Source organism: Neopsephotus bourkii, unplaced genomic scaffold, assembly GCF_033783945.1.
Source record: "Neopsephotus bourkii isolate Nb327-2 ecotype Australia unplaced genomic scaffold, CSIRO-AGI_Nbou_v1 NB_591, whole genome shotgun sequence".
NCBI classification, from domain to species: domain Eukaryota; kingdom Metazoa; phylum Chordata; class Aves; order Psittaciformes; family Psittacidae; genus Neopsephotus; species Neopsephotus bourkii.
In genome coordinates this window covers 328,492-355,582 of record NW_026901092.1, presented here as the reverse complement: position 1 = coordinate 355,582, position 27,091 = coordinate 328,492, and the positions used below count along the sequence as shown (strand labels likewise).

The 27,091-nt window shown below is 42.0% G+C and overlaps 1 protein-coding gene and 1 long non-coding RNA gene across 2 annotated transcripts in view; one reads left to right on the top strand and one right to left on the bottom strand.

Moving 5' to 3' along the window:
• Window positions 1-467: 467 nt before the first annotated feature.
• On the bottom strand, window positions 468-14,239 carry LOC133211253 (uncharacterized). Its single transcript, XR_009725163.1, has 3 exons — window positions 14,120-14,239; window positions 3,937-4,516; window positions 468-684 (listed from the first exon to the last, which is right to left on the bottom strand). It is a non-coding gene; the product is annotated as an uncharacterized LOC133211253 (long non-coding RNA).
• Window positions 13,873-27,091, top strand: part of TMEFF1 (transmembrane protein with EGF like and two follistatin like domains 1) — a 120,906-nt gene continuing 107,687 nt past the window's right edge. Inside the window, exon 1 of the mRNA XM_061351448.1 lies at window positions 13,873-14,776. Coding sequence (XP_061207432.1) covers window positions 13,903-14,776 — 874 coding nt within the window. The 5' untranslated portion in view covers window positions 13,873-13,902. The remainder of the gene's footprint in view (window positions 14,777-27,091) is intronic.

Sequence of the window (27,091 nt, the reverse complement as noted above, 5' to 3'; positions counted from 1 at the left end):
ATTGGGCTGTGAAACCTTTTGCTTCAAGTAAAAGGGAACTTCTACTTCAGGTACACTTTTCATGGTGACTGGTAAATGTTAGCTCTCTAGATACCGTTCATTTCTGACAGGGATGTGCCTGTGTGATCTTCTCAGGGATGGGTCTTGGCTTGAGGGATGTTGGACTAGCTAGTTCAAAATCAAAGGATGATTGGGCCACAGCAGCCACATATTTGCACTTCGGTCAGCTGGGCTTTGGCTTCCGTGGAAATGTGGTGATTAGATCTTATAGAACAACTCTCTAAAAGATAAAAGATACAAGTATGCCACACAATTCAACATTATAAGATGATCAGTAAGGGTGCAGGAGTTAACAGTGTTCTGTAAACACATAGCAGCACGCCATCCCTTTCCTGCCATTGCCCTAGAAACAGTCTCCCGTTTGCTTTCTTTGAGCTCATACACTGTATTGCTAATAAATAATAAATAAAGTAAATGTTCAGACTGGTATAATTTAAGGTGTAATATTTGTTAATATCAGTAGGTTAGCCTTCTCTTCATTCCTCCTTGACACTTCCCAAGCCCTTCAGTTCACCTGAGGAACCACAACAACGCACCAGAGCCACAGTTCTTTACCCAGCATTGGATTTTCATCATCTTCCTCCAGGAAGCACACTCCTGCAGAGCAGAACACAATAAACCTCCCTGGAGAGAAATTACACCTTTCAAACACAGAAAACACAGCCCCTTACTGTCTTTTGATTTTATCTACCTTGAGTCCAGATCAGTAGTGCAGTCCCAGAGTGCATTTCCCAGTCCTCCTTAATGATCGTGTTTTGATTCACATTACAGAGGGGTCCCTGAACACACAAATTTGATTCCTTTCACATGAAACTAAACTGGAAAGTGCAGATCAGATGCCAGTATGTGTGCAGCTCAGGGGACCAACTCTAACCTGGCTGAAGGAGGACATCCTCAAATGTGTATTGCAGGTACAGATGGAAGGTCCTCAGGACCAACTGCTCTACAGATCTACTCTCTGTACACATTGACAAATTCATTGCCAAATTTTAATCGTTCCAGCTACAGATGTGGCTTTAGGAAAGTGTGCGCACTGCTATGTGCTCTGTGATTGGGTCCATTATGCACAGAAAGCTCAGGGCACATCTCCCATCAACCAAGGGGTATTCTGATGATCTGAAGGGACAGAAGAGTGGCTGGTTGATCGGCATCTCTTCTTCCTCCATACACAATGCTATCTTGAAATGTTGGAGCAGCATAGACATGGGGTTTTGGCATTTTAAGAGGTTTTGCCACTTTTTCAGGTCAGACAAAACAAATCACACTTGGATGTGGCAGGGCCTGGATGTTGGTAACTTGCAGTTTTCTGGTTTTCATACAGCCAGCAAAAGGGTTCCTGGCTTTTTGACTCAAGGACAACTGTGGTGCCAAGTAGTAAATCATGAAGAAACCACATAGTTACTTAAAATATTGATGCAAGACATTTTATAACAGAAAGATGCTGGTTATTTGAAATGAAGTTATCACCACTCCTTGCCTTAGCATGCAGAGTTTAGAATAATACAACTGAGCTTGCTGATTCACTTCAAAAGAAAATGCTGCTGTACTGGAAGCATAATTGTAACGTTACTACCCAGAATAAATTAGTGTACCCAAGTTAGGAGCAATTGAAAGGTGGTGGGAAGATGCTGCAACAGAAGTTGTATTTCTCTGCTAGTTAGAACAGTCTTTGTCACAGCTTTTATTTTAAATAGATGACAACAGAAGCAGACTCTAAGCACTGGATTTTTCAGTAGAGTTCAGTAAGCTTTTGACATTTAGGTATGAAAATAGGCTGACAGGTTTTCCAGAAAGCCCAGATTTGGAAACTGTTTACCTGCTGGGCTCTTTGGAGCACCAGGATATTTCTAGACAAGACTGGCCTTTTCTATCTTATGACTTGTCCTTGTCTTAGCTGGGATAGTGTTAATTTTCTTCCTAGTAGCTGCTGCTGTGATGTGTTTTGGTTTTAGTCTGAGAACAATGCTGATAACACACCAATGTTTTAGTTGTTGCTCAGTAGCACTTGCCCTGATCAAGGACTTTTCTGCCAGTGAGGAGAGGCACAGGAAGCTGGGAGGAAACAGAGACAGGACACCTGACCCAAGCTAGCCAAAGGGGTATTCCATACAACAGCACGTCATGCCCAGCATATAAACTGGGGGGAGCTGGCCAGGAGCCACTGATCGCTGCTCCTGTCAGGCTTGGTATCAGCCAGCGTGTGGTGAGCTATTGTATTGTGCATCGCTTGTGTTTATAGGCTTTTATTCCCCTCTCTCTCTCTTCTTTGTTGTGTAACTTTTCATTGCAGTTATTATTATTATATTTTATTTCAATTATGAAACTGTTGTCATCTCAATTCATGGCTTTATCTGATTCTTTATCTGATTCTCTTCCTCACCCCACCAGGGGCCGTGGGAGGTGAGCAAGTGTCTCTCTGGTACTTAGTTGCCAGCTGGGTTAAACTGTGACATGAGTCAATAGATTTATAAATATATGTTAGAGCTTATACAAAATAAGTACTTATTTTTATACCTTCATATTACATTTCTCTTAATTTTATATTACATTTCTTTGTCTAATGCATTTTTTGTAACATTAAAATGATGTTCTATTCCCTAACAAAGCTCTCACTCTATGTCATTAGTCAGATACCTCAAACTAGTAATAAAACGTTTGAAATAGCAACATCATGCTGTTGTACTGCTGGATTATTTTCTCTTCCCTGTGGAAAAGTGCCTTTTAAACATGTTGCAGTTTAATCCCAGCTGGCAACTAAATACCATGCAGCCACTTGCTCACTCCCCCAGACCGCCTCTGGTGGGATGGTGAGGAGAATCATTAAAACCCATAGGTTGAGATAACAGTTTAGTAACTAAAATAAAGTACAATAATAACAATAACAACAACAATAATAATGATAATGTTAATAAAGTAATATGAAGGAGTAGGAGAGAGAGAGAAAGGAAAAAAACCCAAGGAAAAACCCAAGTGATGCACAATGCAATTGCTTGCCACACACTGACTGATACCCAGCCTGACCCGAGCAGCGATCAGTGCATCCTGGCCAACTCCCCCCGGTTTATATACTGGGCATGATGTGCCGTGGTATGGAACATCCGTTTGGCCAGTTTGGGGCAGGTGTCCTGTCTCTGCTTCCTTCTGTCTTCCTGTGCCCCTCCTCACTGGCAGAATATGGGAAATTGTATTGCCCTTGACTTAGAGTAAGCCTTACTCACCAACAAGTGAAACATCAGTGTGTTATCAGCTTTAGTTTCATACTAAATACAAACCACAGCATGCACCAGCTACTAGATGGAAAATTAAGTATTCCAGCCAAAACCAGGGCACGTTAGAAATTTATGCTCATTTGTCTAGCCATAAAAATAAGAACTTTTTGAACAACAACAACAGTTTTGTTAAATATTTATCTTACTTCTAATTCTTTCCTGTGAAGACATCTCACAATATCATTCCCCCAGATATCGTAAATTAATAGGAGACTTTTCCTGTTTCTCTCACAATAGTCTTTAGAACAATGGAAGCAAATCAGCCGTATTGTTTTCTTCTTAGATGTCCAAGTGCATATGATAGAATTAGATGGGATTGTTAGTTATGTATCATAGGTACTTGTAAGCTGCTTTTCAACTCAGCATATAAATACTCAATGAAACAGATGTTTTCCTTATCATCTTTTTTAAAAATATAAAGCTAAGTCCACATAAGTGCTGACGGAGGTGAGACTCTGCAGATTTAAGCCTTTTCAGCTTAAAATAATGTAGAAAAAGCCTGCCACCAAGACAGCGATATTTTAGAAGAGTGTTCATTGCTTACAGGAGTCAGTCAGCAAATAACGAACATGTACAGCAATAGTTTTCTAATAAAATACACGCTCACCTGCACTTGTGCTGTTCATCATCACTATGACTACAATGTTCCTCACAGTTCAGCATCTTTCATTTCAATTCAGCGTCTTTCATTTCAGTAGTAAACTAAAATAAATCAGGGACGTGACACGTCTGTTTCTCTCCTGATTTGTCAGAACTGGGCTGTCGTAAGCACCAGCTGCAGTGCTTCTCGCCATGCCAGCCTTGCCCTGGCCAGTGTCTCAGCAGAGTGGGGAGGTCTGTCAAGTTATACCCGCTGAGGAGCTTTCAGACTCTTCCTAACTCCAAACACAAAGGCCCGCGTGGCAGATGAGGTTTCTTTTTCCTTCCTGGCCCACCATCTGCCTTGCAGAGAGGGTTTTCAGAAAGGCAGAAAGAATGTGGCTTTGGCAGCTCTGGGTAATGCAGGTTCCCAGAAGGAAGTTGGATTTTGATCCTGCCTAGACATGCACAGTGAAAGGAGAATGACACCAAATCCATCTCCAAGACATACTCGCTGAATTGTCCTTTGTGGTTCTCTTAGTAGCAAACTTGTCCTCTTCATATTCATGAGTGGGTGAGCAGCACGACCTCAACATATGGATCTTGTCCTGGAAAAGGAAGCGGAGACCAGGATTAAAAAAACATTCTGGTGAGCTGGGAGCCTCATGTGTGCTGAGGCTATGCAAGAGCGCATATGCATTCTGGAGGGCAGACTCTAAGCACCTTGGTTCTTAGCGTGAGAACAGCTTTAACTGTTTTCTCCTCAGTTACACTGACCGTATTTGGCTCTGAGCTCAACCCAGCAGCAGCTATGCTGGAGGAACTGTGATATTGTACAGCATAAGGAGACTTTAGCAGCCCTTCCACCATTTGTTCCCAGGGATAGATTCTTGCTAAAAGTGGGTATAACGTGAAAAGACAGTATGTACAGGAAGCCATTTCAAGCAATAACATCTTACCCACAGTGGTGCAAGCCGGATGCATATCTGGGGGTACTGGAACCAATATGTCTAATATATCCATCTGGGAAACATACTTTCCTGCATGCTAAAATATATTTCAAAGTAATGTACCTAAGTAATATAGATGTTGCGCATTTCAAACACCTCGACAGAAATAAAAATAGAATTAAAAATTGTGATATATCTTCCTGCTGAATTATACTGAATAAATGGAAACATTTCTTATTCCAAGAACGGAGCCTTAAAAGCAGACTGCATTCTACCATCATTACTACAAATTCACTTAAACGTTCTTTTAAGTATATGTTACCTGGGCGATACTGGGCACTAATCAATAAAAGATGAAAAAAATGCTCCATAAAATTCAACTGAACTAACAAAAGCAAGTCATTTCTCATTTCCCCTCAGCCATCATGTGAAAGTTCATTGTGTGCATATTGAAATTCAGAACACGGTTCAGAACCAGTTCTCTTTCCTTCAGTAACAATCCTATTGTCAAGCTCCACACGACATTCAGAATCGTGTTGTGCTGTTTCAGAAGGAATATAAATATCCAGAGCTGTGTCAACAATAAGTCCACTACAGATTATGCTACCAGGCATAGAAAGTGCTTTGGTAAAAATATGTCTTTTTGGAGCAATCTACAGGTTTTGTGATTCTGATGCAATTCCATTTAGCCCTTTGTAAAAGCAAGAATTGTAACAAGTTCGGGTCTTGTGAAGTAATACTCCTTTCATCATCTCAAGCATCAATAGCGTGCATGACTTGATGAAGAACAAAGGGATTAATGATATTCTGAAAGTTAAGTATGACTCACATTTGTATCCTCAACACCATGTCTTTCAGACAGGGAGGAAATAAATAGGAGTAATATTTCATTGCATCTCCTGGGGCTGCACAATAGTCCTATCATTTCTCTTTATGTAAGATGTAGTACATCTTACTTAATAGTTTTAGCCAATGCTTTCATATTGATTGATATATTTCAGCCAATTTAGCTTGTTCCCTACTTACAAGCAATTAGTGCCACTTCCTGACACAAAATACCTATCTTGGGGCAGGGAGGAGGACTTATGTGAATGTTACAAGCTTAGAAGTACCCTGTGATACAGACAGAAGTTCCACATTCAAACACTGTGTGTAATTAATACTATACTCCAATACCTGCTGAATCTACACTCTAATGCTGCCTGCATTTTCTACAAAAGAACCCGAAACTTAAACACAGAGCAATGCTGTTTCAAGAGCATATGCAAATGCTGTATGTTGTGTTTACACATCAACTACATGCCTCAGAAAAGGGAAATGTAGCTGCTCCAACTCCAGTTGATATATATTTGAGACATGTTATGAGATGACAAGGAATTGACAGATATTTAGGCAGATTGGTGATGAGGTTTCATCCCTATAACGGAGTCATCTGTGCCCAAACCTGAAGAAGGAAAGCCAGGAAGCCTGCTGATGGCCAGGGAAGCCTGGGGAGCAGCCCCTGGTCACCTCAATGCAGCAGAACTGTCATGGGAGTATCCTGCAGAAGGAGTCCAGTCTTGAAGCAGAAGGTACATTTAATCTGTCAGAAACAGGTGGGTTTTGAGCAAATTAATGGTTATCACAATATATTCATCTAGGGGAAGAGGCATAACATTTCTTGAGGGGAAGCTAGGGCGGGAGACACAAATCATAGAATCATAGAATAGTTAGGGTTGGAAAGGACCTTAATGCATACAAACAAATCATGTGATTACAGTAAGTCAAGAGATCTGCTCTATCTGCAAAAAGTTATATTCATCTCCTATCTTTCCAAGCAGAAATTTCACTATTGATGTTAAGGGACTACTTATTAAATCACTCTGTCAAAAAGATTGAAGCTGAATTCAGACCTTTATTACAGTTGGGTAAGTGATTGATGGGAAATGCTTGGTACAGCTAGCTTTCTTTAAAAAAAGATGGACAAGCCATTGCAAAATCATCCTAATTCACTACAAAGCCACCATTGGCCAAAAGTGTCATATTTCCAGGTGCACCCTCGCTGCCATTTGTCAGATGGTGTGACAGCTTACCCAGTGGGTTGTGTTCTTATCTTGAAAACTTCCAGCAGGTAGAGAGAAACACATGAAGCAAGATAGCTAATGCTCCATACAGTCTAAATCCCTAATAGTCTCATATTTCTGGACACAAATGTAATCATATTAGACAAGTTCTTATGGAAATATATTCATTTGGCTTTATTATCTACCAAAGGAGATTTCATGAGGTTCTGGAAATCCAATAAACCTCCTATTTATAAGTCATGGTTTGCAAGTATTTAGAGATGTGCTGCGCTGGAAAAACTGCATTACTGGGTTAATGGACACACACTGAGCTTCCATGAGATTTGGAAGTTCTTTCTGAATTTTTGTGGAGAAAAAGATAAGAATATATTATAATTTAAGAATGCCATTATTCTAGACCCCTTAATCTCTCATTAACCTGAACATGCATTAGGTTAGAGTTGGCACCTTGCCTAATTCTTATCTTACATGCCACAATCACTGTGCATGTTAAAAACCCACATTTTCTGTTTCTCCTTCTTGACAGTTATTTCTTTTTCCTAAGTATATAGTTACGTATTAACATAATGATAATGTAATTGCTTTTGTGCTTATAAGCATTATATATAACATGGATCAAGGACAATGTAAGCTGTCGCATTTGCGTAAACATTACAATAACTAATAAAATGCAGTTTAGACAGATTAGTAATGATACAAGCATGAGAAATATAGCTATTCATAACAATGCATACGGCTATGCTTGAGAAGGCTAACTATAATGATAGAAATCAATGTATGGCATGATGGAAATGGTTAATAAACTTTGAAAAGTTATGCAAAACTAGAGTATGAGAACAGCAGAAGGCTGAAGAAAATTAGACTGGGAAATGCAATGTAATATAGCAATAAAGAAAAGCTTATGCAGTTCTGAATTACACACTGTCACAGCACAGGGAAGTAATAGTCCCTTTCTGTGTGTCTTTAGTGGGCTGACAGACTGTATGCTGCATCCACTTGTGTGGTTCTGCTGCAAAAATTAAAACAAAATAAAAATGAAATGACAGAGTCCCTTGACAAAAACATTTGAGAATATTTTACTTTATAATGTTCTACTAAAACCAGTCGCTGGGGACAATTAAATGCAGCATAAAACATGACGTACTTTAATTTGCTTTTACATTTTGATTAAGAATTGCAGATAGCAACGTGAAAGGTATTCTCCAAGCAAATGGCATAACTGGCAAGAGCCATAACACTATTTATTAATGGAAAATGACATTTAAAGCAAACTGAATACCCATCTGATTAAGAATACAGAAAGCTGTTGGGGCAATGCAGCTCAAGTTCAGTGAAATATACTAAGTATTTGCCTTTGAGGATGCCAAAAGCTGATAACTATTAATAAGCATTCTGTTATGGATACAGTGGGAAAACTGAGTAAAGTGTGACCTTCCTGGTACACCTTGAAGCAAACAGGTTACTATGCTGTAAATTAACTGCAGTCTAAGTATGATTCACTGGGGTCCACACTAACAAGAATTTAAGTAGTCTGGTCAATAAGTGACAAACGCATTCATCAGGATCTGGAATCACTTTTACTAATCAGCAGTTGGAGATTGGCAGTATTTGAGAGAGACGTCAACAAATCAGAATAAACTGAGAAAAGGGTAACAAACTGATTAACATGCTGAAGAATTGATTAATGAGAAAAGATTAAAAGACCTGATTATGTGAAGGTGCTAAATGACAGCTTGTATTTTATTATGTAAGCCAAGAAAGGAGAAAGATTGTTTGGAATGGATGAGTGAGAGCAAGTGACATGGGCAAGCATATTTGTCCACAGAAGGTGTTAGTGTTGGGAGGAACCAAAAGGCTCTGGAGAAGCATACGTTTGAAACTGGGTTTTGAAAGGTAAGGATTTTGGTTTGCAATGGCTGCAGATTCCTTTGTATCCTGTGGTTCTTGATGAAAAAAAAAAAAAAAATAGATCTCTTGGTACCCCAGTTCTTTCAGCAGCAAAATGGGCTCAGTAACGCTTCTTGATTTAAGGGGACATTTTAACATGAAAGTTATTGAGAAAGGTACTGAAATAGTAATGAGAAGAAAGGTATCTCTATCTGGTTCTTAAATATCATCTTATTGACCTAAATGGGCTTTTACTTCTGCCTTTTGACTGAACAGAGATATTCTGGGAAATGAGAGGCAAGACAACTGCAAAAGGAACAGATCTGGCACCATGGTGACCGGAAAAGTGAACAGCAGAAAATCAGAGAAGAAAACAAAATGTAGGTAAACATCTGGAAAAAGAGAGGTTAAGGGAAACAGAAGAACTACAAGAGTGAAGTGTAAGATGCAAAAGAGAGGCATAGCAAAACATGAGAAAGAGATCTCAGTTTCTCAAGAACACCTAGCCTGAATGTGTTGCTGCCTTAAAAACTGGTGAGGCACCGGGACAGCTTTATGTGCTGGAAAAGGACACTGCTGCACAGGGCAGCAGAGCTCTAGCAGGTCAGTAAAATGGCCACTGCCCCACTGCCTGTGTTGCCTGCCTCAGAGCTATTATCAAGTTATATTGGTGGGGAGAGGGCACAAGCAGTGATGAAACTTCCATTTCCTGCCTCCTTGGAGCAGCAAGCTTCAAGCTTGGCTTTCCTGAGCTCTTGCCCTCACTCTGTGTGTATTACTGTGCCAGCAAATTCAGTTTGGCCTAAATAGTGAGTTTTTTTCCTAGCTTTGAGAGGTCTTCAATACTTGAATCACTTGATCAAGCTTCTGGACATGTGAAACTTTAACAGAGGGCAAGTATTGATCTGAGACTGGTGCCACACACTGAGTTCTGAATTGAAAGAAACAAGAGAGTACTGTGCTAAACATTCTTTCTCTTCAGCTAAGAGCCTTCCAGGCAAGAAAACTTCTCCAAAATTATGTCTGCAAGGTGGGTGGTGAGTGTGGAAGGTAAATCTGTGCGGGACTTGTTGGATGGGCTCTCGTGTCCTACACAGTGACCTTACTCTAAATCCTGGGCCATGCATTTGTTTGCTGAAGCACTCAGGAATAACACAGATGAAAATTATGTGGAGCTGAAAAAAGAATGTTAATGTCATTTAATTAAATAGAATATTTAATAGCTAATGAACTACGTGTGAAAATAAAATGACACAGCCAATACTACCTGGTCCTTTCTTGACTGTTTTGATTTTGCACGCGCTCCCTTTGTATTATCAGAATATGGTGGGATCCTTGTTTGTGTTATCCAATTTGGAAATTATGAAGGTGCCAGGTTTAGATAGGTGTCAGCTGAGTATCTGAGCACAGAAGATGAGTAGAAAAAAACTGGGACAGATAAATGAGTTCAGCAATTGGATAAACTGAGTATTTTTGATAAAGTAACATTAGTGAAATAGTTTATATGATAGAACTCCTGTGTTTTGAGTGTTTTATTGAGTCTGATTCTGCATTTAGTTAGACAACATCTTTGGTTTGGTATCAGAGGCAGTGGGCACAGACTGAAACACAGGGGTTCCTCCTGAACATCAGGGAACACTTTTTTACCGTGGGGATGACTGGGCACTGGCACAGGCCTCCCTGAGAGGCTGTGGAGTCTCCCACCTTGGAGATATCCAAAAGCCGGGAATGGTTCTGTGCAGCCTGCTCAGGTTGGCCCTGCTTGATCAGGGGGGTTGGACCAGGTGACCTCCAGATTCCCTTCCAGCCTCAGCCTTTCTGTGTTCTTTTTTTTTCATGTGAGCACTGTTCCAGTTTATCTTCTTAATATTTTTGATGTCTTCTTCACAACTACAGGAGTTGGAAACCTTTTTGGGGTAAGAATTAAAGTTGAGATTAATAAGCATAATACTCTGGCGAAATAGCTGGCAAGGGCAGGATGCTGCCGCCTGATGCATAGGGGTGCAGGGGCTGTAAAGAACAATTTAATGGCTTCACTCAATTCACTTCAATCAATAGATCTCTGTTCTCCATTTTGTTCTCTTAAGATAAAATAAAGCAGTGTTTTCACAGTTAAGCATATCTGCATTGTATCCAGATCTCCAGCAAATTAAATTGCTCTCACTGGTCTGGCAGCTCTGCTCTGCTCTTGCATATTCCCTGCTTCCCTTTGGTTGTGCATCTTCCTTCCTACAATTACTGGATAAAAATAAGCGAAGGCGGAATTTTTGTCTGCACCAGCAGCGGACTGAAAAGCTGCTGTTGGTGTTCAAGAGCTCACTGAGGATGACAATTTTCAACAATCTTTAGAGCTTCCTACTTTCACAGGAGAGCAGTTGGGGGTGAGCAGAAGTGAAATTATTGTATAATTGCAATAAAGACACATCTACTTGCCAAAGACGGAAGGTACCAAATGTGACAGAGACATCCCAGATCTGCCATTTCATTGGTGTGGCATTCCCTCCTCCTGTAACAATTTGTGTTGCAGAAGCAGCTTGTTCAAATTCTTGTGGAGTTCTTTTGCTTCGTGAGCTGGCAGGAAAGTGTTTAGGGTTTGTTTTTTTTTTTAATACATGTATCAAAGAACAGAATAAGAATGAATAGCCAGCTGGCATAGTGTGAATTTGCCAATCAAGCATGACTGTATCACTCAAGACTAGCTGGAGATGCATCCAGACAGATAGCACAACCCAGACATTGCTTTTCTAGCTAAAAAAAATGGCATCCCATCCATCCCAGGAGGTCAAAAAATAACAACAAAAACCCCAAAGCCAAACCCCATGAGGTTTACTTACAATTTATCTGAACTTGTTAAAAGCTTTCATACGGATTGCCTAGTTAAGCTGAAAGACACAGGGAACTGAGACAGAGCTGCAGGTTCAGTTGGAAACTCACTGCAGCTGCCTATTCACTGCCCTGGAAGGGGAATGTTTAAACTGGGAGAAGTACTGTCACTGATTCGTAAAGTTTGTTCTGGAGCAATAGTTTGTATTAGCAAATATTTCAATATTGTGAAGGTGGGAGCGCTCCAGACACAAAGAACTGGGCAGAACTGTCGATAGAAAGGAGGTTCAGAAAACACTCTACAGAGGTGACTACATCATCTTGAGGACTGGAATAACAGAAATGAGACAAAACTCAATAATAGAAAAGATAAGGTCAAGCACTTAGACATTTATAAAAGGCATTTCTATTATGGACTGTAAATGACAGACAAACAAGAAGTAGTTGCCTTTATCAGTCACTCACAGCATGACCCTGAGCCATCAGCAAAATTTGGTGATATGAAAAGCAAATTGGCTGTACAAGACGAGATAGTCTTGGAAGAAATCAGGAGAGACCATCTCCATTGCAAAGACCGGCAATACTTTGTGAAAAACATGCACATTGGATATCAGCTATGCTAAAAAAAGCTGAATTCAAATTGTATCTAGTGCAGTAAAACCTGAGTTACAGAGGCTCTCTGTTACAGGAGGAGACTAACAAAACTTCCTGATAGGCTAGACAAGTTGAGAGTAGCTATGACTACTGCCTATAAATCCATTATAGATTTCAATGTAAGGGAAAGAGCAATGCCTAACTGAAACACTGTATAGCAAAAGGACAAGTGGGTATGAACTGGTCATGAATGTGTTCAGGCTGGGCATTAGAAGGAGATTTCTAACAGTTCCAGCCCTCCAGCAAGAAGTGCAGGAAAATAGCATAATTAGCTTAAGATGGATACAGTTGTGTTTATGCAAAGGGTTATATGAAGTATTTGCTCCTACAACAGCAAAGTACTATCTTCAAAACACAAGATCCTGTGGCCTAAAGATCTGAAAGGTTTATCAGCTTAAGCTGACCAGATTGCTGTATGCAGATCGAGCAAGCTTGAAACATCCTGGCCAATGTATCTCAGCAGCCCAGTTACAGCAGAACAGGCCCCATGCAGGTTAATGTGCCTCACTTTATTGATGAGCAGAGCTTTTCCAACAGCTAGCACTGGTGCTAGCAAAAGAGCAAGTAATAACAGAAGAACTAGTGATGTGACAAGGGGTAACGGCTTTAAACTGAAAAAGGGTAGATTTAGATTAGGTATAAGTAAGTAATTCTTCACTATTAAGGTGCTGAGGCACTGGCACAGGTTGCCCAGGGAAGCTGTGGCTGCCCCATCCTTGGCAGTGTTCAGGGCCAGGTTGATGGGGCTTTGAGCAACCTGGTCTGGTAGGTCCGTCTGTGTCAAGGGGCTGGAACAAGATGACCTTAAGATGCACCTTAAGGTGCCTTCCAACCCAAACCATTCTGTGGTTCTATGATAGGAAAGTTTGCTTGGCAGAGGCAGTCAGCATAAAACTCCCTGTGCCAAAAGGAAATTGCTCTCAGTCACAGTATTACAGGACTTGTCTCTTCATCCCTGTATTTAAAAAGACAATCATCTGACTTTATGTGTCTGACCACTGTGCCTACCCCAAAGCCTACTGAGGGATTTATGGCCTTATTCTTGACTGCTCAGCTTAACGAACTGCTCAAATGTCTCTTCACACAACAGCTATACCTTACAGCAAGCTGGTGACATGCAGCAGCAGAGAGACCAAGCAGACGGGCAGTACAAACAGTTTGTACAGTGGATTAAAAAACTTGTATGAAATGTCAGTGACGACTGAGGCAGGAAAACGTCTTGTTGCATGTAAAGCATTGTCCTGTGGTTTCCCTGTGTGAAAATGGTAACAGTGCTGTCAATTCACACAAAGCTTTCAGCCACACTACAACAGCAACGCAAGGTTTGATGTGCCTGGCAGCCTGTACTCTTGCACAGCTTCTGACCCTCTGAAGCATTCCCATGCCAGAGGCTGGAAAAACTCTTAGACAGTAAAAGCACAGTGTTACAGAAGTCACTACCTTCACTGTAAACATGTTTATTTACTTGAATCGATACAAATGCTCCCGCCATACGTGCTGTTCCGTAAATATTAAACACAACCCTTAAAATTAATCAGCCTCAGAGATGCTCTCTTTGCTTTCTTCCCCATCCCCACTCACGCCGGCTTATTAGTGAATAACAAACCACCTCCCGGGATGACGAACGCCTTGCCAAAGGTCCGCCTTCCTCACCGCCCCTCGGGACCCGCTCGGCTTTCATGCACCCAGCAGTGCTATCCCCACACGCCCTTCGGCGGCGGTACCCACCACCGGCCCGGCCCCCCGCTGCGTCCCGGGTCCTGCCCCTTCACCGCTCCCAGTGGGGCGGCCGCCGCTGCTCTCCCTGCCCGCCGAGCGAGAAGAAACCCCTCACCTCCCCTCCGGTCCCGGGGGAGGGGGCTGCCATCACGTGTGCTTCCTCCCCCTCCTCTCCCTCCTCCTCCTCCGCGGCGGCGGCAGCAGCAGCGGCCGCCTCGGCTCCGCTCCCTTTGTTGCAGGCGGAGCGGCGGCGCTGCCGGGCGCCGCGCACAAAGGAGCGCGGCTGGGGCGAGGCGGCCCCTCCGGCGGATAGGCACGGAGCTCTGCTCCGCTCCGCCGGGCTCAGTAGCCGCGCTGCACCGCACCGCCGGGGCCAGCCCTGCCTGCCGCCGGGCAGCAGTGGAGGAGGAGGCGGCAGCGGCAGCAGCGAGTCTGTGCGGCCGCCGCGGCGGGGATGCTGAAGGTGTGCTTCGGAGCGGCGGAGAAAGGACGGTCCCGCCCGGGCGGCGCCGCGAGCTCCGGTTGATGCTGCGGGCCTGCCGCCGCCATCCCGCTGCCGCCGGCGTTGCTCCTCGGCAGCCCCTCGCCATGCTGGGAGAGAGCCCGGCCGCCGCCCGACCGCTCCTGCGGGCGGGACCCCCCTTGGCGCTGTGCTACACCTCGGCCCTCCTGGTGCTCGCCCTCTCCTCGCTACCCGCCGGCCGCGCCTCGCACCCGCTGCCCGGCTCCGAGTGCCAGGGCGGCGGCAAAGGGAAAGGCATCAACTGCTCAGGTAACGAGCGCCCTGCCGGCTCCGCGCACACCCGTGCGGGCAGAACACGCGTGCACGTGGAGGGCTCAGAGCGGCCCCCGGCTCCTCCCGGCACGGAAAACAAAGGAGCGGCCCCAGCCCCGGGTGCGGGTGGGTCGGGCCGGCGCCCCGGCCGGCGGGGAGATGCTTCTCTCCAGAGACAGTGGGGTAGGGGGGAGCCCCCTCTCCACCGGCTCCCCGCCCAAAGGAAAGAGTTCGCCGCCGCCTCTTGGCTTTTGTTCCTCTCTGCCCCCGCCGCCCCCGACCTCTGTGCCGGCAGGTGCACGCCGGCCGCCCTGAGGGTTGTCCGCATCCCGCCCTGTCCCCCCGCCGCGCCGGACCGGTGCTGCCGCTGACAGGGAGCTGGGATGAACCGGTCGGGAAGAAAGCCCCTACCGTGCTCACCCGGGGTGTTTCTTCGGTGTCACCCTGTCCGTGTGTACAGCCCAGACCCCAGATCCGGGACAGGCTCTTCGTCCGTCCTCCTTCCGCCGGTTGCTGTGCAGATCCACTCTGCATGAGATGCAGGCAGTAAAATACCCTGTCATGTGCACAGGATAAGCTTCTTTTTAGGGTTTTTTCCTGCTTTGGTTGCGTGACAGGAGAATGCCTGCCCATCCTATGCATAAGTATATACTGGTATAATACAGTTTCAGTGTGGCTTGATTTGGCATGACAGCAGCACGTTTTCTTGTATCTTGAGGAATATGGTGTTTTCAAAGTAGAACAAAGTAAACACATACAATACAAAGTTTGCAATTTGTTACAAAGACTTGTTTTTCTTCTAAAACTAATGTTTAGGAAAAGTAATTTTTTTTTTTCTCTGAAAAATTGCTGGCTATGCCTCCTATTGCTTTGTAAAATGATGGCTTTATTCCACTGCAAGGATTGCCAGTGAGAGCCACACAAAGTGCCTTCTCCAAGGTGAATGGTTCTGCCTGTGCACTCAGCCCCACACTCCCATTGTCTTCAGCGGGGTTTGGAAGTCAATTTCCTCTTTGGAAGGAACTCTCAATACGTTCCAGGATAGGGCCCCCAACCTGTGTAACAGCTTTCAAGAAATGAGTGAATGGAATTGCGATCTTCCTCCCGATTGCAATTTTATAATACAGATAATGCTGCTAGAATAGGCTCTAAAATTTGCTGACCAGCAAACTGTGGCAAGATGATTTTGCAATATAATCAATCTAACTGTTATTCACTCTTTGATACGCTCATTTGTTCTTCATTTTACCTAGTTTAGATGTACACTGCAGTAGTGTGCGATATCACAACACTACTGTTGTACTGCTGCCTGACTTCTCCATTCTATTTGTCTGAGTATCATGGTTATTTTTAAAGAGGGGTTAAGAGGTTAATGTGTCACTGGTGTTAGTGGCTTACCCATCGGAGACATGTGGGTCATTAGACAATGACATGTGCATAAATCAGTGAGATTAAATATGAAAGGCTGATGAAATATATGAGGAAGTTTCAAAGGTAATGTGGAGCACACCATTATTTAGAAACCATCACGGAAAGAGGGCTTTCCAACCTGGAATTAGAAGACTGTATGCTATGTCGAGGACATTCAGAATGATTCGGTTCTACTAAAAATAAGCAGAAGCAAATATATGTGCTATATAGGTATATATGGCAGGCACTGCTTGGAAAGTAACTACAAAAATAAAAACAAATTTCATTTAAAAATGCAGTAGTCAGATTCTGCTGTGGGTTAACTGTTTCATGCAAAACTGCAGTGTCTCAGTTCTGAACATTAATTTTGAAAGGACTAATATCAACTCATGATCTCTGGGACAGATTTTCCCCTCACATACCTCTGTATAGCTTCATTAACTTTTACTGGATAAGCTACTCCCTGAAAAAGACGAGTTGCCTGTATTTACATGCGGGGCCAGATGTTGGCATTAGCACCTTTCTCAGTGGACTGCTACTGCATACGCTGCTACTCGCACTTAAAGTTAGACTTAAGAGCACTATTTTTACTCTTTCTTCAAACGTTTGGGCTTTCTAAAGTAGTACTTGTCATACTCAGAGATGCAAAATCCTCTCCTGTTTACATTGGGTTGACCTGCTCCCCTGGAAGAGTTTTAGACTTTTTTGGGGCAGTTCCTGATCTTGTAACATTTTATCATCACTAGGTTATGTAGCTACCTTTGTTTCCTGTTAGATGTTTAGGAAATGCTGTACTCCACTCCTTTATTCCTTTAGAATATACTGCTTCAGAAAGAGTTTGCTGCAGCAAAAGATCGTTGCAAGGTGGAGGACACAGGCAAACAACATGAAAATTAAGATAGATAGCTTTTTCAGCCTTGATTCTGCCCTTTCAGCCCATGCATAATTTTGTAAAATTATGATATAATTGCATCATCCCTGGCCAAGGGAAGAACATATAATCAAGTGATTAGAGCAGGAAACAGAGAATTAAGATGTATCTGGAGTTAATAGATGATGTGGACTTGCATGTATTTGTTCATCTGTCAGCCCATACTTCTTTGCTAATCTAGGAAAATGAAATAGCCCCATTTTACCCAGAATGGGGTAAAAACCAAGTTAGTGTTTTCTTTCTGGAAATGAGGGTCTTAGTTTGATGTTTTAGAGATGTTATATTATTCCCAGAGCAATCCATAGTCATCTTCTTTAACATTTCTGATAGTCACTGACTGTCTGTGAGTAGGGTGGTGTGATGCTTGCATCTCTTCTCAGGCCGTAAGACATTTGTGTCCTTAATAAAGGCTGTGAACTATTATTAAGCTACTATTAAGATTCCAGAGAGTAAAGGTAAGTACAAAATGTAGTCCACTGGTACTTTCTCCAGAGACACACACTTCATGTGGGCATCCTCAGTTGCAGTTTCAGTCTGGTTGAATCTCTGGTGTACGATATGCTCCGGTCATACCTGTGGCAGCCACAGAGGTTGCAGTTTGATCATAAATGACCAAATGCTGAGGATTTTGGTGAGAGGTGCACAGACTTAACAAGCGATTCTGCTCGATGCGTTGGTTTGGATTTGTATGCCCAGGATTTTAATTAACAGGAATGTGTTTCTGTTGGTAAGCCTTTCAGCTTGCTGCTCCTTCATGTGATAAAATATGCTTGTCTGGGACAATTCCACATACCTCCTATGAGTCTCTTAGGCCATATGCTGCTCCTAGTTTCTTAAATCCTCCTTAAGTGAAATCAGTAAAGATAAAACAGTTTCAAGACAGCTTATTGAGTATTGAGTGAGGTCAAGGAAAAATTAAGGACACCTTCGCTTTCATGGGATTCCTCTTCTGAGGGGTATGAAAGCTTTTCTTTTGCACAGTCATAACAAATCTGAAAGAGTCTGTAGATAAAAGTAGATGGAAATTAGTGATTAGGGAGAAGGAATGGGACAGAGGGACAAAGGAAGGTAGTTATCCTGTGCTAGAATGATTCCTTAGTCTGTAAGGAATGGGCTGTTTATTGAGCATGGAAATGCAAGCTGTCAAAAAGCTTGTAAATTTTAGAGAGAATAGCAGAGAAAGCTATAGGGGAGCCATCCTTCACCATGTATACATTATCTTAACCTTCAGTATGCTTTGGAGAAATGGTTTCTGCCTGAAATAACTCAAGGAGTAAATTAGACAAACAGAGAATGTGGAAACAGTAGAAAAAAGAGAGAGGTGAAGCAGAGTACATGGTAAGCCAATGGGAGTACAACAAGCACAAGCAAAATTCATGTGTTTTGATATTTTAAAATGTGGTAGGATGAGAAGGTAGTGGTAGACATCATCAGTAGGACAAAAGCATCTGAAGGCAGGACAAGAATAGGTTGGTAAGGGATGGGAGTCAAAGGTATTGATTGGTTCATGAGCAGGAATATGGAAGCAATATGAGAAAATACACACAGCTGGGAGTGGGAGCAACTCACAGAGGATGGACAAGGGTGGCAAAAACTGGCCACATCGTATGCTTTTGTTTTCAAAGCTTGCCTTTTCCCCTTGTGCAAACAGAATTTTAGGGGAAGAAGATTTGGGAAGGGGACAAGGTGAGTGACACAAGCAAGAGGAGATTCAGTTTAAAGACTAATAAGGCAGAAACATCGAGGAGAGTGATCATAAGTCTGTGTGGTATAACAATAGAAGAGAAAAATTGTATTAATTATTGATCACTGCACACACCCAAAGGACTACTGTCACTGCTACTGGAGCTGCATGTGGTACCACAGAAAAATAATACCTATTTTTGTCTCATCCTTGCTTCTGTCTACTTTCCACCATCAATGAAGATGGTCTCATTCAGAATTTGCAAGTCTTTTTTCTCTGCATCTCCTGCTGAGGTTGTTGTTCCCATGCTTCCTTGATGTGCAATGGAGTCTGTTCAGTTATGGACTCTTTGTTTCCATTACTTTGTTAGGTGCCTTCAAGTCTTGCCCTCCAGATTTTGTTGCAGGGATCCTCCAGGCTTAATATCATTAGATGCCAGTGCTAGCAGAAGGGACATAGTGCACATAGTTCAACACAAAATTATCTGCTCAAGTCTTCACTGTGTAGCACTTTGATGTAGTGCATGTAATATGTTCACACCTGCTGTAATCAAGGACTAGACATGAGGAATTTCTGTAGTTTTTGTGAGGACCACCAGTGGTGTGCTCTTGTTCAGTGCTCACAGATTGTGGGGATGGTGGGAAACTGCAAAATCTGAGGTCACAGATACCATGCCAAAGCAGGGGAGTACTTTGATTACTTAGCCTTGGCAGGACACCATCTTTGCTTGGACGGTGACTTTGCTTTTGCTAACTCTGTTTTCTTCCAAAAGGGTTTGATATCTGAAGAATGGGACATTGAGAATGTTAAAAGTGCTAAAAACCTAACTGAACAAGACTATGGTAAGGTTAGAAACACAACATTTGGGGCACAGGCGCTCAGTGCCTCAGGAACTGGTTTCCTAGGGAGATGATTATTCATTCACCCTTGCAAGGTTTTCTTTCTCAGAATCATCTAAGGTAGGTCAGCACTGAGCAGAAGGCTTGCTTTCAGAAATGCTGTCTGTATTTATTGGCAAATTGCAGCTTTAGGGTTCAAACCAGAATGAACTGTCCCTGTTTTAAAGGCATGTTACCTACTACATACCATCTGTTGTAGCTGAAAACTGCCTTTTTCTTTAGGATAAGAAGGGGTCTAAAACTACTTGTGTCTTGTTCATCTGCACTTGAGTTTATGAGTGAGTTGGCCAAAATGAATTTTATACAGACTCCTCACCCAGCTTTGTGTATTGTCTGAAGCTTTGGTCCAGACTGTGCCCACTGTGATGGGGAAGAGCTAAACATTAACATGCAGCTCTCTCTGCCCTGCCTGTGCCCAGTCCATGCTTCAGACATGAACATAGATTTGGGAGGATATAAACCTCAGGCGCTGCTGATCTCTGGAGCTCAGCCTTGGTTACTGCCTGGGCTCAGTGGGGACTCGCTGAACCAGAATGAGGTATGGCCTCAAGACTGGCTTTCATCTGTGCTTATCAGCTGGAACAGATGTACCCTTTGTGGTTTTTGTGAAGATTAAGTGGGTGAGGGTTTGTTAGAGCTTTTTTTTTTTTTTTTTTTTTTTTTTTGATATATCATTCTAAGTTAAACAAGGCTAAAATAATTTGTGCTAAAGATACGAAGCCACATTGGTGAGAATGTAAAAGCAGGGGATGGCAGAGAGGTACATCTTCACGTAAATGAACCTAACTATTTTAAGAAGCACACGTCCTGTTATGTTTGCATAGATAAACTTGATCTGAAATTGTAGACAGGACTAGAATAATTAGTTATTTTATCTAAGATACTATGACTTAGGTTTCCATAAATGTATTATAGCAGTCAAGCCAAATAAATTGTGATACCTGTTTGTGCCAATCAGACTTCTGAAGGAATGATCTAAACTCAGTCAGGTTACATATCACTTTGAGAAACTATTGTGAGGCATGTCTATAAATCAAGTATAAATAAAAAGTAAAGAATTATTAAAAAGAGAAATTAAAGCACAGACAGTAACATGCACATATTTATTTCCCTTCAGTATAATTACCTAGACATGAAAAGTCCTTGCAGTACAGATTCTTATGCTAATTAAAGAGCCAAAAGGTAATTAAAGTAGGAGTGAAAGTGTCAGAACTGCAGAAAATCATCTTGTAACAGACATCACTCCATCATTGTCACTAGTGGGATGGTAGTGTGGTAGTGTGATGGAGCAACTGAGGTTTGTCTGAGGGAACTGGATTGAATCCAATTTCTTTATCATTTTTTGAGAAGAGGAAAAGAGGAGCTATGTTTGTTGTGGAAAATACTGCCAAGGTACCAAGACTTCTCTTATAATTTGCGTTAAAAAGAAAACAAGAAGTCTGACCCTTTTCTTGCTATTGATGTAAGCATAAGTATTTGGTATTTAAAGCCTGCTGCTTTTCTGCTAAGTTGACAGTAGACTGGATAAAAAGGAGAGTTAATATTTACTTGGACTTGAAAAAAAAAAGAAGCTGTGGTCAAGGTCTTTGAGTAGAGAGTATGAAGACAGAGAATCCCACAGATATTGACAGGAGGCTCGATTTACCTTCTTCCTATAAAGAGATTATCACGTTCCAACATCGATCTGTCAACTAAAAGTGCTTGTGACTTTCCCAGCCTGTGGCCAAACTTTGGCGAGTGCCCACAAAGCAGGTAGTAGCAGTAGTTCCCAGAATAACAACAGCTGTAACAACTGGGGAAATAAAAAGGCTGATGTCGAATAAGGATCTGTTCTTCTGATTCTAGACTACTGCTTATCCTCCTTGATAGGTCCATACAGAAACTGTGGAATGGAAGTGGAGGTAGAAGACAATGTTGGCATTTTTGAGGTGAAAACCTGTCTTTTTCTAAGCAGTCTGTAATATTCAATAGAGCTGAAGACCAAGAAAGTTTTTTATAAATGATTCTTGAAAAATCATTCTATTCCAAGGATAGCTTTAGAAAATAAGAAAATTATAATCAAATAATGTGCTGTAAGCTAAATAGTTCTAATTGTTGTAGTTTATTCTTAGATCATCTTGAAATTCTAACAATTTAGAAACACAAGAAGAAAAAGAGACAGTAGAGTTGTATTTTGTGGAGCTCCCAAGTGTTTAGAGAAGGGCTTGTTTGACTAAATCAGTCCATAGTAAGTTTTATTTTATGAAACCATTTCTTGTTAAAATGGGTTTTGTCTGTGTGGTACTTTTCTTCCAGAAAAGGATAGGAAGAAAGAGACAAAATCTGGCTAGAAGTAAGTTCAGCAATCAAAATTGTGATCGGATCAAATTAAAGTTTCCTGGAGAACCTTAAATCTGTCCCCTTGTCTTGATGAACAGCTACAATGCATCCTGAATTCTAATGTAGCTCACAGGTGGCTTCAAGGGTATCTGGCAGCAGGATTATTTCATCCTGTATTATTAGGTAGGTATCTAGCGGTGCCATTAGTTAAGTATTTGGAATTCCTGGCTTGTATGTGCTCCTATTTGTTTGGTTTTTTTAAAGAAAAAATACCAGATCATCATTTTCACTTAAAGATTCTTACCAGGGACCTTCTGTCCTCTGAGGAGTGGGGGGCAAGATGCCAGTGAAGATCTTTGCTAGAAATGTACCTAGAAGACTTCTGTTCTTGCTGACCGGGTTATATCCCCAGGCCTGGCTGGATGGGAGCTGGGACACCCCAGGCTCTGCATGCATTTGCATACATGCAAATGTGCATATGTGCATGTTTGCTGATGTGAATTTCTCTGTTTCAGAGAGCAGTCTACTGTTACACTGATCTTAATGTTCCTTTTTTCATTCAAAGCTGCCTCAGTGGTCATAGTGTGGTTTGTGAGGAGGTGGTGTTTGACAAGCAAATTGGGATTTATTTTAGGATAATTTAAACTCTCATTACAGCAGACAATTTCTAAGGGCTGAAAAGACAGGACTTCTCTGATAATAGATTATGTGTTGCAGCAACAGTGTTTAAAGGATCTAGTTCAAAATAAAATAAATCCTTGTAATACCTCCCTTTTTACTTAGTATTATAAAAATAAATTTAGTTGCAATTACAGTCTTGAAACACCCACATTATATAACCGTGTACAAGCTGGCAGGATCCTCATCCACGCTTCAGAAATAGTGTTAATTAAGACCAGCAGGAAAACATGTGAAAATGAAAGAGAAGAAAATCAGGGACAAGATAGAACTGTCAGTAATTTCTCTGAAGGGACCTGGCTTCTCTTGGTAGGTGCCAGCTCCTCCCATAGCCTATTTCTACCAGGCTGAGACCTCACTGTGCTCCTGTATATCTTAAGTAGGTGCAAAGCTCTCTGTGCTTCCTTAAGATGCATAAAAGCATCCTGTGGGGTGCAGCTGAAGAAGAGGACAGGTATGATGTTCATAACAAACAGACAAGTGTGTTCAGGACATGAAACAGTTTGTCTCAGGTCTGGTCTGGGGGCCAAAACCTCCTGGAATCCTGCTCTGTCTGCCTGCAAAGCCTTTGTAGGCAGCCCCATTCCAGCTGCCTGGCTGGCTAGCAGGCAACAGCCATCTTCCTTGAGGAAAGGCCCTAAGGCATCTCTGCCTCACACCAATCTCACGGGATCAGTGTGGAAACAGATGGGGTGAATGGGGGTGGCGGGTGAGCCAGAGAAGTGGGTCTGTGCAAACTCCAGTTAATCTACCCTTGATCTCCGCAGCGTGCTCAAGATGAACTCATAACATTCATCTTTTGGAGCTCCAATTGCTTCACCCCATATCCACCCCTGATTATTTCCCAGACTGGTACGTTTCCACCCAGCTTCAGGAGTTTGACACATTTCAATGTTCACCTACTGCTGACCTAAAAATCCTGTTTGAAGAGGCGCTTAACTGGTCTCAGTTATTAACTCATGTGAGTGCTGCATATGATGATGGGAGGAAAAAAACACAGCCCCCAGTGAAATCATGCTGTCACAGCTACTTGCATATGACTATAGAAAAGCTTCTATAAACATATGTATTTCAGCAATGAGAAAGTGCTCTGTTGATTAAATCTGAAGCATAGAGGAGTTTGTTGTACCTTGCAAGAGTTTTACTTGCTCTCCTATTCAGAGACTGTTTCACGTGCAGTTTCACGTATGAAGAATGAGTGACTAGATAAATGTCATTTGCAGAAGTTGCTATATTTCCTTTAATATTTTAAACCAAGCAAGTATCTTAAGCAACATAAAAGCTTGAGATAAAGGCTAGGTAAAGGTGTCAGTATCTATGCAGAAGATGCCCCAAATAGTCTGGGCATTCAAAATGAGTGAATGCTTTTGAAATTGTTAAGTTGTAATCCTTAAGGGTGTCCATAAAACACAAGACCAAGATATAAAGTCTTCAGCTGGTTGAGGGAGACAGCTCAAACAGCGTTTTCAACAGGTACTTCCTCTAGCTCTTACTTAAACAATTCTGTGAGGCAGAGTTCCTTTTACCTGCCCTGGTGTTTCCATAGAAGGTTAGATAAAAAACTGTGGCTGGGTAGCAGTGTGTCACTTTAAAACTCAGGGAAGCGCTGCTCTAATTAAATGTTTACATTTTGCTAATTAGTATTGACTCTGACTGTGTGCTGCCTTTATCTGATCCCTCTGGGAGGGGAAGAGGTCAGTGTGCTGTGCCAAATGGGGGGCAGAGAACAGCAGAGAATCCTTAGGCTAAAGGAAGAGAGCCCCCTCTGCAAGCGATACCGCCATGTGCAGTGGTGGGCAGATGAACTGTTAGTCTCATAAAGCACCATTTACCTCCAGCAGCTTTTCCTTGATTTCATCCACCACCTCTACAGAAGATTACCTAGACAATTCTGTGAGGCAGAGCTCCTTTTTCCTGCCTTGATTGGAAGTATAACTTTATGGAAGTATCGTTTCAAGGTTATAAAACTGAAAATAAAATAGGCAGGCTCCTGTTGAGGTTATAGAAATACTTTATCTTCTAAAGCATGGGTTGGGAAGGCAATTTATTTCATTGTGTTTCTTCTCCGTTTAACTGCAAAGGATGTCCTTTGCTTGTGTGGATGTTTACACCTACAAAGAATGTCTTTGTGAAAATAGTTATGTGTGTTTGAAATGTGCGAAATTGTTTCTGAGCTTTAAGAAATGCTCTTTTTCACATCAGAAACCAGTGGCTATGGTAGGGATGAAACGGGAAAGCTGGCTAGGAAATGCAAAGAACAGCTGCCTATTTTTTTTAAGTGAGAAGAGGCTTATCATTATCTCAATGCTCTTTGTTAAAACCTCTGTCCATAATAGAAGGGAGCTATCCAGGTGAGAGAACACAACCTCCACATTTGCAAGCAATATTCATGCTGCTGGCTGAGTAAACAAAGAGGATCACTGGAACCAGACTCTGAATTTGAGTGTTTTGGGTGATTTATCTACCAGATGGTAAATGCAGCCCAATGTAAAAAATTAGTCTGGGAGCAGGGAATCAATCATCCAGCACACTGATCAGCAAAGGGATTTGGGTGTTACAGCAGAAAAATTAATGAGCTGGCAATCCACTGCAGAGCAGCATTAAAACAAAAAGATACTACACTGTAATAAAAGAGTCCTCACCCAGAAGACAAAAGAGATGAACACACTGCTTTATTAGACAATTGATAAACCTAATCTAAAGCAGTGTATTAGATACCAAACCCATAATATTATTCAAACATAATGATTAAAAAGTTCCATATCAAAATCTGGAAATCAGAGTTAATTTAGGAAAGTGAAGTTTTTCACTGCTTTCACATTTGTTTCCTGAGTACATAGGCTCTTCTGTCATAGGAATTACTTATTAGTATTCTATATTATAGTAATAGATATTTCTTTGCTATTTAAAGTCACAGTACAGTGCATTCAGAATTGCCTAATGAAAGATTATAAGATACCAATGGTAGCTTTATGTCACAATTATATCTTTCTATAAAGATCTTGAAAATGTGTCCCTGGCCCCTTTCAATTACTCAGGCTACAAGAACACAGAAGGCTACAGAATAGCTTCATCACCAAAAGTGCTTCATGACTTTTCTCTGATTTTTCATGGGAAGCCGTTGAGTCTCTGTTTAGAAGAGACTAAGAGAAGGTGGCTCCTGTGCTCAATTTCCACTTTTTAAGGCATTTTTCTTTGGGTTTTGTTCGTTTGGTTTGTTTGTTTGTTTGTTTTTTATATTATTCTAAGGATTAGGTGTTGGTTAGGGTCTTTGGGAAATGACACTATGTACAGATTCCTTCTGCAGGGAGGAAGGGCAGCAGCAGGGTCTGGCCATGCTGGTGTGGGGCCACTTGACACAGCTGGAAAATCTATCTGTGGGTCCCCTTTCAAGCCTGAGGCATCAAAGTTACTCCCATGACTGCAAATAGCTGAAAGAAGTAGGTTGGAAGATACCTCTTTTCTACTGTGGAAAGCTACCTAAAGCTGTTCTTGTGTGTCCTCTGTGGGTAACCACTTTTATTTCTGAAAAGAGCCAAGGAAATAAGAATCCTTAATGCCATACTGTCCTCTCATGTTGGCCTTTTCTTCTTTGGTTTGTTTTTTTCTTGGGGGTGGGAATTTTAGGTCAGTGAACAACTAGCAAAGCACATACCAAAAATCTCCAGTGTCCCTTTACTCCATGCAAATGTAATCCCCTAATTGTCTTTCATTTAGTATTTCCTGTTTGCGTGTTTTGTGGGGTTTTTTTGGTTGGTTGGTTGGCTGGTTTGGGGGTGTGTGTGCATTGGCTGTTTTTATTTGTTTTCTGTTTTAAATGACTCCTGGATCAAGATTTCTACAAACATAAGGGAAAGGAGCTGATGGTCTGACTCCTCTAAGTAGCAGAGTGAAGCCCACTACCTAAGGAGTTTTTCCAGAAGCACTAAACGCTGCTTAAAATCAACAAGAGCTCTTAGATCATGCCCCCTGTGAAAAACAGATTTCTCTATGTACAGAGCAAGCAGTACGGATGTGCAAATATGAGTCTTATACTACTCTACAGATTAGGGGTGTAGGAACAAAGATTTTTCCATTGAGTTGCAGGAACTGCGGCCAAGCCCATACCAAAGTGATGGACTCGGTTGCCTACATTTCTCTGAGCCGCAAAGACGTGTTTGCCTTAAAATGAAAAAGTAGTTTCTGATGATATGCTAGATTATATTTAGGCTAAGTATAATTAGGTTAAGGCTAACCAAGTTCATCCTGGGTGTAAATAGGAACTGTACCTCAGTCAGTGTGTATCTCAGGGCTGAAATTGGCCTTTTATTTCATTTCAGCCATATGGGTGTGAGAAAAAGAGCAGAATGTAGTAATGCACATGTTTACATGTAGGGTTTGGGGTTTTTTTC